Genomic DNA, 11,544 nt, shown 5'->3' with positions numbered 1-11,544 from the left:
CCCGACGTCCTCGCGCCGCCGTCCTCTTCTCCCTGATCTCCTCTACCAGTGTGCCTTCCTTGCGATCCTCCCGACGTGTCCTCGTGTCGCCGTCCTCTTCTCCCCAAACTCCTCTACCAGGGGACTCCTCTATGACCCAGGCGGAGCAAACATTGTACGCAGGTTTTTTTGGCTTTCACCGGCTCGTTCTCTACCCCTCCTCCATGACTCCCTCGCCATCGATTTTTTCAACGTCTAAATGCAATCCCTCCGTGGGAAAGTATGGTGTGAAGGAGAGAGGCCGCGATGGCGAAGGTGAGGTGGGCGTCATCCCATTTTAAAGGAGAGGACTCCAGCGAGAAATGTCTCACTACGGCAAAAACCGAGCAGAAGGGGAGGGTCCGACAGGAAAACATAAGGGTGTATCATGGGGTGGAGTTTTTATGTTTGGTATGCGTGTTGGAGATAACAGGGTTCATAGTTTAGACATTTTTCTCTCCAGTATGGTCTGGATTTGTGGGAGCCTGGACAATCGCATTGTTACATTTTTCATACAGTGTATCATACATACAGTGAAAACAAATCCCCTTTATTATATACAGTATAGCCCTCCAATATGACCATGTTTATGCTACACTAGATCGCGGGAACCCGCCGTCGACCTTGAGGTTGGTGTATGAGAGAGAAATAAGCTTCAATATCAATAATTTGTCTGATTCATTTATATACAGTATAGCCCGTAGCAACGCACGGGCGTTTTACTAGTGAACTTAATATTTTGAAATGCCTATTGAATAGCGGTCTTGGGTGGAGTAATAGTAGTAGCTGCAGTTGGATTAACATTCTACTTTGTTACGGACGTAATGCCTATCCAGTGAGTCAGCGTCGGGTTTGTGGAAAATGGTAGGACGTGGCCACTTAAGGGGAAAGGAGCCAATTTTCCATTTGATTTTCTATTTCCCCCTTTTTCTTTGTTTTCACCGATTTTTCTTCATTTATTTCTTCATTTTCACCTTTTCCTTTTTCGTTCTTTTTTATGATTTTTCTTTATTTATTTTCATAGTTCTCATTCTTTTTCCTTTCTTCTCCTTCTTTTCACTTCGGTTTTCTTTGTTTCTTTCTTTGTTTTTTTCTTTCCCTGTTTCTTCATTTTCTTCAGTTTTGTTTCTCTCTTATTTTCATATACCTTTTCCCTCGGCTGTCATTGTCTCTGTATACACATTTTTGGTATATACCTAATACATTTTTCTAACACACGTTTATAAATTTCAAATACAAGTTTAATATTTTTTAAAAATACGATCAACATCTTTTCAATACACATCTTTTAACATTTCTGTATACTCAATTAATATTTTCCAAATACAAGATTAACATTTTTTTAATACACAATCAACGTCTTTTCTATAGGATTTTTTACAACTTTTTCAATGCTTGATTAACATTTTAAACAAAATATTAGCATTTTTTAATACATGGTCAATATTTTTCCTATACAGATTTAACATTTGCCAAATGCTTGATTAACATTTTTCAAATACTGTTAAACTTTTTTCAAATGCTTGATTAACATTTTTATATACATGATCAAATCTTTTCATCATTTTTTAATGCATTGTAAATATTTTATCTATACACATTTAATATTTTTTTGAATGCTTGACTAACATTTTTCAAATACCCGTTGAACATGTTTTTTGAAATGATTGATTAACATTTTTGTATACATGATCAATTTTTTTCATCATTTCTTAATACATGGTCAACATTTTTCCTATACACATTTAATAATTTTCAAATGCTTGATTAAATTTTTATATGCTTTTTTGAACATTTTTTCAAATGGTTGATTAACATTTTTTAAATACATGATCAATTTCTCTCATACACATTTTTTTGTATACATTTTTCATACACGTGATAAACATTTTTTCTATACACATTTAACATTTTTCAAATACTTGGTCAACAGTTTTATGTTGTTGTAGAGTGTTTTTTGTAATATATAGGTAAAACTGTGTTTATCATAGCTTACCACAGAATTAGTTAAGGCTAAACTTTTAACTGTTTAAATATTATTAAAAAATCTGAAAGAAATAGTGGAGCACCACTATTTGAGGACAATGATTTTTATATACAAAAACATTTTTGAAACTTTTATATTAAAACAGAAGGCATGACCTACTTGAGGACAATGATTTTTATATACAAGTTAAAACATTTTTGAAATAGATGATTGACATTTATTGAAAACCTTTTATGTCTACTTTTTTCCATACACATCGTACATTTTTGGCATATATCTAATACATCTATTTAATACACGTTCACCAATTTTTGAATACAAGATTAACATTTTTTAAATACATGATCAACCTTTTTTTTTACATATTTTTATTATTCGAATGCTTGATTAAAATGTTTCAAGTACGATATTAACATTTTTTTAATACACAGTCAACATGTTTTCTATACACATTTAATATTTTTCAAATACTTGATTACCAATTTTCAAATGCTTGATTTACATTTTTCAAATACAAGATTAACTTTTTTAATACATGATCAACATTCTTTCTATATACATTTAACATTTTTAAATGCTTCATTAACATTTTTTAAATATAGGATTACAGTTTTTAAATACATGGCCAACATTTTTCCAATACACATTTATCATTTTTGAAATGCTAGATTAACATTGTTTAAATACAAGATGCACATTTTTTTTCAAAAGTTTGATTAACATTTTTTAAGTACATGATCAACTTTTTCCATAAACATTTGTATTTTTCTGTATAAATGAGAAACATTCTCTCAGTACGCATTTAATATTTTTTTTCAAATACGTGGTTAACATACTTTAAATGTTTTAACGTAAAGTTTGATTGACAGTTAGTTCATGTTTCCTTGATCTGTTACTACAACACGTCCCAAGCGCTTGCTCGGATGGGTGCAGCAGCCGCTCGTAGCGAATCGACCAGGCTTAGAACCCTGCTACTCCATTTTTACTTTTTCTGTGTGTTCCACTAGCTCTGTATAAACACCTCGCGGGCCGGCCCACTTGTGAGTTCGCTTCAGCGAGAGATTTGATCTGACTCTGCTGAAGCGAGGTATAGACGCGCCCCAGTGAGAGCGGTCCGGCCGGTTTTCATACTACTAGTTCTACCTCACGGGCCCATCAGATGCAAGAGAGTAAGTAATTACGGGCCAGGCCCAAAAGGTACTCTGATCAGGACGCTCATCTAATTTTTTTTTGGAACTGATCTTTTTACTTGTTTTATTCTGGAGCGCTGCTCAATCGTGAAATTGAAATGTGGAGATGTGATGCGCCCACGTGAATGCATGGCTTCCACCAAAGAAACGTGGTTGCACAATAAGGAATTTTGTACAAACGTGGTTAAACGAGAGACATGGAAATTCTTGGACAGAGGCGAATTTGTTAATCTGACCCCGGCCTATCACCAGCTCCGTTACTCTACACGTAACACGCCGCTAATCTACGTCAATCTGCACACCGCACAAAAGGGTCCCAAATTTTTGTAGTATTTCAAATATAACAAAAAAAATTCAATCGGAATACATAGTATATTCATTTGAACTGTCAGTGGTCGAAGAAATTTAAATTGCTGTTTGAAATAAGGAATTTAAATTGTTGTTTGAAATAAGGAATTTAAGCAGTGGTGTTAAAAAAAGATGAGCTATAGAGGAAAGACATGGGCGCAAACAAAACGACGGCCAGTCTCCAGTCGTCGAGCTCCAGAGTCCACCGCAGCCGTCGTCCGCCTCCTCTCCACTCCCCACGTCGCGACGCCTCCTTCTCCCACTGCCCTCATGCGCCCCTCCGCGGCGGCCGCGGCCGCCTTCCTCACCCCCGCCGTGACGGCCTCCACCCGCCTGGTTCCGCTCCGGCGGGCGAGGCGCTTCGCTGTACGCTGCGTCGCCGCCCCTCCCGCCCCCAAGCCCGCGTACTCGCCCTCCAAGGTGAGTTCGCCGAACAATTGGTCGCCGAGTACAAGTGTCGACATAAATCGCCGCTGTGGCTGGCTGCCGGAGTTGGACTCATCGGAATCGTTGTATATCGGGTGGCTGGGGAATCCGTTGAATAAGCCGCGAGTCTTAGCACGATTGAGGTTCGCCAACTTATTCCACGCGGATTTAGATCTCGAGTTGTTTGGTAGGTTTTCAGTCGCAAGAAACTTCCATATATTGCTTAAAAGGAAAAGAAAAACCAATGCCCAGCAGAATTTACGTGCCACCTAAACAGGGGCGGAGCCAGGATTCGGGTATAGGGGGGGCCAAGCAAAGTTGATAAACCAAAAAATTCATGTGCGAAAACAAAACATACAACGTAATACCATATTAATGTGTCGTTTCGACACAATAAAAATATAGTTACATTTGTGTTAGTCTAAATTTCTCCGGCAATTGCCAATAAAATCAAATTATTAATAATTTCATCAGAAGATAACCTAATTTCTAAGTACTTTCCTTTTCAATTTAGATTATCTTGCAATTCTGAACAAGTCGTCTTCATTTGGACTGGGATTATTGGCAACTTGCACATTAGCCCCGTTAACAATATCATTAGATTGGGAACCCAATACAACATGCTTAAAAGTTAAATTAATCATTATGATGTTTGTCGGTGCTTTTCTTTTCGTAACCCCTTTTTGAGTTTTGCGAATGCTTTTCATAACTACTTGGCAAATCAAACTATGAAAAGAAATTTCAAAGGAACTACCGTAGTAAATCATCATTAGAATAAGTAAAACTGGATATGCAATTCAGACGCGCATAGATAAGGATTGAGAAAGAATAGCAGACTGTTTTAGTGATGCTAACCTTGACTAGTTGACTTGGACCGCTGGAGAACTGGCGGGAGTAGTCTGCAAGATTGCTCATCGCGGAGCCAGTGCCGGTTGATTTAATCGGACTCAAATCTGATCATGGCCAGGGAGGGCAGGAGGCAGCCACATCCGCCAGCGCTTCGCCTCAAATCACGTCGGGGGTTAATCATTTTTTAGGGTAAATAACGCCAGGGGCTACTAGTACTTTTTTGTTTACATAAACAGGGGCAGACGCCATGACCAAAGTGGGCTTTATTATGGGCCTTTACCTTTTGCAGATTTTACTCTATTATAAGGAGGGCCAAGTATGTCCATTAATCCAGTTTTATCGCTAAATACTCCTAGGTGTTATAGAAATCGTCGAGCGTTAGGGGGGGCCAAGCCCCTGCTCGCCCCCCCCCCCTTGGTTCCGCCACTGCACCTAAATGCCCAGCAGAGTATATACGGAGTAGCATATTTTTGGGTTGAATTCGGTACACTGTTGTTGGCACCCACCATATGCGGAATACCTAATTTGTTCAAAAATATGTGGCATGCGTGGGTGGTTGTCGAATTTTGATCCGTCTTCTATTCTACTTTAGGTGGAGCTTGCCTTGAACCCTTCAGTTACGAAGTGGAGATCTCTATAAATACTGAATCAATACATTTTGCATCCTGTAACACAATATCCTTCCTCCTTGGTAAAACCAATTATACTTCATCCTATTGTTATTTCTAGAATATTATCACAGAGATTAATAATCGGATTGAATGATCAGTTTAACCTTGTGCGAGATGCTTAGCCCTAGAGAAAATCCCAAATCTATGTTGATGTTATCGATTGATGACTGTTCAGTCAAATGATCAAAACACTGTTTTAGATTTTTCTTGACAAGGTCGAATTACTGCAACGTGAAACAAATGGAGTATATACTACTTAAAGTATAAAGTATGAAATGGAAGAAGGTAGAGAAAATCTCAAATCTATGTTGACGCTACACCGTTGTAGATTTTTCTTCACAAGGTGGAGACAAATGGAGTCTATACTACTTACAGTATGAAATGGAAGAAGTATTATCAGTTAGGACCCTGTAAGCCTGCTCTCTGTTCTCTCTCTCCCCTCTCACATGCATATGAGGTTTTGTGCTACCTCCTTGCTTCCCATGTCTAAAGGCATGCAAAATTTCAATACCAATTCGACCTCAGTTTGAAGGGATGAAAATGGAAAAATGTGCATGAGTGCTGACTTTTCGCTGACCATCAGTATATATCTTCTCTACTTGTCAATTTCATATCTTCCAAATCAATCGAGCTGGGCCTTGAAATTTTAAATGTAAATAAAATATGCGCTCTCTACATCGCCATTTTTCTTTTTGCAAACTATTTAATAGCACTTTTATTGCTAGTGCAGTGATTTTGCTATGCTGATTTCATTAATTGGCGTGTATGGCTTGAGTTTCTCTGATTCTCAAAAAAAAAAAAACAATCTGCATGTTCTCTAAGATAGAGCGAATTTGATGTCATGTTGCTCCTATAGTAACAATGATGAGAGGCTGGGACATAAGGGATTGACTTTACAGGGAAAAAATGGAAATGGGCATTGTGAGACAAACAAAACAGAATTGCTAAAAAAATTTCTTGACGACCTTGAAGATTTGAACAGTGGACCACATTGTGCTGAACTTAGTACTACGTCAACAAAGCCTTTTTTCCCAAGCAAGTTGGGGTAAGCTAGAGATGAAACCCAACATAAACCTATGAGAACCCATAAAAGAAGTGATCAAGTACATGTAAACAAAGTGAAGGATTGTAAATTAAAGTTCTGGTACATGGATTGCTGAATTCCATGCATTCCTATAAAGGGCCAAATCTCTGGGTACATTACTCTTTAGAATACCGCTATTCACTGGTGCTTCTGCAGGTCTGCGTCGTATATGTCCAAACCACCTTAGTCAGTGTTGGACAAGCTTCTCTTCAACTGGTGCCACCCCTGCCTTATCACGTATTCCCTCGTTCCTAATCCGGCCCTTTATTGTATGGCCACACATCTACTTTAGCATGCGCATCTCAGTGACACTCATTTGTTGGATGTGTTGTCTCTTAGTAGGCCAACACTCCGCTCCGTATAGCATCACAGGTCTGGTAGCTGTCCTGTAGGACTTACCTTTGAGCTTTTGTGGGACCACTTGTCACAGAGGATGCCAGATGCTTGCCGCCACTTCATCCACCCTGGTCTGGTTCTGTGGCTAACATCCTCATCAATACCACCTTTACTTTGTAGCATTGATCCCAAGTATCGGAAGGTGTGTCTCTTAGGCAATGGCAGACAAACAGTGGACCATATTGTTCTGAACTTAGTACTATGATATGCACAAAATATCGCTGAAGTTCATGATACCATGTTTGCTCCAACAGATTCCGCTAGTACAATTGTTTGTGCATCCATTTGTTAAAGTTAAGGTCCTTAGTGAATATCGGCTACTTTAGAGGCAAATATCTCAACATTGAACTGCTAACTGTGGTCAGATGATCAACTTTATTTTCTCTCTGGTATTATCTGTCTGTAACATTATTTGGTATGCTTTTTTAGACTGGGAATTGGCAGTGGACATTTGAGGATAAACCAGTAAGCGTTTACTATGAGGAACATGAGCAGGGGACTGCTGAGAATGTGAAGAACATCCTTATGATCCCTACAATTTCTGATGTTAGCACAGTGGAGGAATGGAGGGTGGTCGCCAAAGATATTGTGACACGGAAAGGAGAACTCAGCTACCGTGCTACTATTGTTGATTGGCCTGGTCTGGGTTATTCAGACAGGCCATCACTGAACTATAATGCTGATGTGATGGAGAATTTTCTGGTTCAGCTACTGAACTCACCAAATAGTCCTGTGGCGGATGCAGGTAAAACATAATTTACTCTTTCAGTCAACCGGTAGTCTGTCATTGCAAGCATCTTTCCTGGAATTAGTACTTGATTCTATGCACTTTGCTTTGATTATGGTTATTTGGTTCACGAATATGACTCATTCTTCTATCCTTTAATGGTAGCTTCCTACTTTACCTGCATATGCTTATTGTAACCATTGCTATGAAAAGTATATGTATGGTTCAGACTGTTTGGTGGTTCAACCAGAGCCCAAAAGTAGTATGTTTGTGCTATGCACGAAATTATGCCTGCCCAATGTTATCATTCACAGCCAACTGAAATATTCTAGAGAAAGTACTTCCAGGTTATATTCTTCTTGGCTAGTACATGAAAGCTGGCTGGCCACTTTATACTGGTATCTTACGGTTACAGGAACATAATTATCGTATGTTAGTTCGTCATGGGTAGAGTAGCAATGTAGTTAAAGGAAGCTTATAGAGTTCTGCAAACCAGCCAAAGCCACCTTGGGTCTTGTCAGTGTTAACAAGTAGAACATATGCCAGAAAGCAGATAACAAATTCTAGTTGATCGATGTTTGTCAGATTGACTGCTGTTGTCAGTACGATTTTCAATTATTCAGTAACAGCAATCACTTTGAAAATTTTGTTCTGTTTGAATCTCAGTAGTGACTTAACGATGTGGGTGTACACTTGCACTGTCTACACTATGTTCAGATGGCGAACTGGTAGTTGTTGGAGGTGGTCATGCAGCAACCATAGCTATCCGTGCAGCTGGGAAGGGCCTTATCAGACCATCTGCGGTTGCTGCTGTTGCACCTACTTGGGCTGGACCCCTTCCCATTGTATTTGGCCGAGGTTCTGATATGGAAACAAGGTACTAAAACTTGCGCTTATTACTCGTAGTTCTTATGCTATTACGTATATTTGCCAGAGAATACTTTTATAGGCACTCCCGTGTTCTTTCATCTGTGCAACTTTGTTTATGCTCAAATCAGGTGGAGGCAGGGTACTCATTTTGTTGAGTTTATTTTAAGATAATAGTATAATACTACCTATTACCAAGATCACCACTACCAATACACTTCATTGCCAGGTTTTCAGCAACAGTTTGCATTTTTCTGTGCTGTCTTGACTACAAAATCTGTAGACACTCCATTTACAAGCCTCATGCCTATGGGCTAGGGCTATATTCCCTGACCCTTTATTCACAATATTTGTTGTTCATTGTGTATGTCAATTGTCAAGGGAGTATATACAAAATGTGCTAGGCATGAAACATACCCAGAATCGTGAGTTTTGTGAAGCTGTGGAAACATTAAGATGATCTTGATAGTCCTTAGATGCAACCGGACTATAGGAGAAAATACTCCCTTTTGATCATCATTATACTGTATCAAAGTGTACCTCATCCTGCCTTTTATTCTGTAGTGTTCATGCCTATCAGTAGTGTCATCACATGCCTTTAGGTGGGTTGGAGCATCTCGTTCAACAAACAGTAAATCTCCTAGTTGGTTCAGTACAAATCTTTCAGTTGCAGCACTGTTAGTAAAATCTTCTACGTGGTTTAGTACAGATCTGCATTTAGTTGCAGCACTGTTTTGCATACATATCTTTTCGATCGTAGGCAGTTGCAACATGGTGATGTGTAGGCCCCAGCAGCTAGGGTGCAATTGAGAAAATGTTTGTGTACGAACGAGTCTGCCTTATGCAGTGATTCATTAGTTATGTCTGGCCTTGTTTGTCATTATGGAATTTGTCTATGTGGTTGCACAGAGAAAGTACAGCAGTATTTGCAGGCACTCATTTTCCAAATTGGTTTTATGGCTTCATTTTCCAAATTGTTCTTTTGCCTTATGCAGTGATTTCATTAGTTATGTTTGGCCTTGTTTGTCATTATAGAATTGTCTATGTGTTTGCACAGAGAAAGTACAGTAGTATTTGCAGGCACTCATTTTCCAAACTGGTTTTATGGCTTCATTTTCCAAAAAAAAATCTGCCTTATGCAGTGATTTCATGAGTTATGTTTGGCCTTGGCTGTCAGTATGGAATTGTCTATGTCGTTGCACATGGAAAGTACAGTACCATTTGCAGGCACTTCGTTTTCCAAATTGGTCTAACGGCTTTATGAGAAAGGAGATTGTCATTTCTGTGCTGCGGTACTGATTTTCATGTGTAGCCTCACGCATTTAACTTATGTTGATATATATGTATAACTGATTAGTGAAGCCTGTGGTGGAGGATTGTAGGTGTGACCTAAAGCAGTATGCATTGAAATCACACAGAATGAATACTGATGTACTCCCTCCGTCCCATAATATAAGTGTGTTTTTTACACTAGTGTAGTACTGTAGTATAAAAAACACTCTTATATTATGGGACGGAGGGAGTACTAGATAATACGTGATATGATCACCCCTATTATCCATTTTTCTACAGATACCCGGTCTGCTAGTGCATAAGATTCAAGCTGACCGCACTAAAATAATTTTTGACCTGTCAATAACAGGTACGGGCTTCTACGAGGAACCCTCAGGGCCCCAGCCATTGGCTGGATGATGTACAATCTTCTGGTGAGCAACGAAAAGTCCATCCAGTCCCAGTACAAGTCCCATGTGTATGCCAACCCTGAGAATGTGACACCGGAAATCGTCGAAAGCCGCTACGAATTGACCAAAAGAAAAGGCGCGCGATACGTCCCTGCCGCGTTCCTGACGGGCCTCCTCGACCCTGTCCAATCGAGGGAGGAGTTCCTGCAGCTGTTTGCCAAGTTGGATGGAGATGTCCCTGTTCTAGTGGTGTCGACGCTGAATTCCCCCAAGAGGTCCAAGGCCGAGATGGAGGCTCTCAAGGGCGCCAAAGGCGTGACCAAGTTCGTGGAGGTCCCGGGCGCGCTTCTGCCGCAGGAAGAATACCCCTTGGCCGTTGCAGAGGAGCTCTACGACTTCCTGCAGGAATCAGGAAGATGAGCCACATGTGTGAGGGAACTACACTGGGGTGGCCCTGACTGAGTTCATCGACTCATATCGCCTTTTGCCGGTAAATTTTCATCGACGCGCCATGTTGTTGCACCCGAGCTTTTTATTTAGAGACAGTAAAGCAGCACCATCCGTTCATGGGCGCCACCACTCATACCGGACGGAGCCTGCTTCTGACGGAGCTGACGTCCACACATACATACAGCTCCAATTTGTGTAAAAAAGCACACTGCCCTGACCAATAATTGCAGTCCATCACAGTTAAGCCCATCCCCGTGGCTCCAGTCCACAGTTAACCTTGCATCATCACCCGATGGCGTCCATTCATTGCACATGGAGGTAGCAGTTCTCTCCCAGGTCACCTGGTTTTCTTCCCATTGATGGCAAGTACATGCCCTACCACTGCAAGCCAGGCACTGGTCTCCACAGGTAAACGTCTCTTCGCCCTTCCTTGTCCGACCCGTACATTTCACCTAGCCCTAGGCGGCGACGGCGTGCGGCAGCGGCGTCCTCTTTCGCCGCCGGCGAATCAATGCTTGAAGCTGAGAGGTGCTCGCTCGCGGGCTGTTGTACGTATCTGGAACTAGAAGCTCAGTCTGGTACGCACGTTGCGGAGGGTGCTCGTACTGTCGTACAGGCCGATTCTTTGATCAGTAATTATTGGGGCGTGATCCCAGCGGCTGGCCGTGCCGCGGCCATCAATGCCGCATTTAGTGAAGCCTCCCGAGGCCAGCGGCGGCCTCCGGCACGCAACCTCACCGCCGGGCTCGGTCCCGGCCGCCGCGAAACCCTGAGAGCTACGCGGCGGTGTCGGCATGGTCCGCGAGGTCGCCGTCGGGGGCGCCCACGTGGCGCCCCGACGGGGCCCGA

General features: G+C 41.1%; 1 protein-coding gene across 1 annotated transcript; it reads left to right on the top strand.

Moving 5' to 3' along the window:
• The first annotated feature begins 3,683 nt into the window (after positions 1-3,683).
• LOC123103892 (uncharacterized) lies at positions 3,684-10,944 on the top strand. Its single transcript, XM_044525588.1, has 4 exons — positions 3,684-3,963; positions 7,399-7,714; positions 8,414-8,573; positions 10,206-10,944. Exons 1-4 carry the CDS (start codon positions 3,814-3,816, stop codon positions 10,663-10,665), a joined length of 1,086 nt encoding a protein of 361 aa, XP_044381523.1. The 5' UTR covers positions 3,684-3,813; the 3' UTR covers positions 10,666-10,944.
• Positions 10,945-11,544: the final 600 nt, after the last annotated feature.

This window comes from Triticum aestivum, chromosome 5A (assembly GCF_018294505.1).
Source record: "Triticum aestivum cultivar Chinese Spring chromosome 5A, IWGSC CS RefSeq v2.1, whole genome shotgun sequence".
Lineage (NCBI taxonomy): Eukaryota > Viridiplantae > Streptophyta > Magnoliopsida > Poales > Poaceae > Triticum > Triticum aestivum.
Note: the sequence above shows the minus strand (reverse complement) of the source record. Positions and strands in the feature narration are given on the sequence as shown.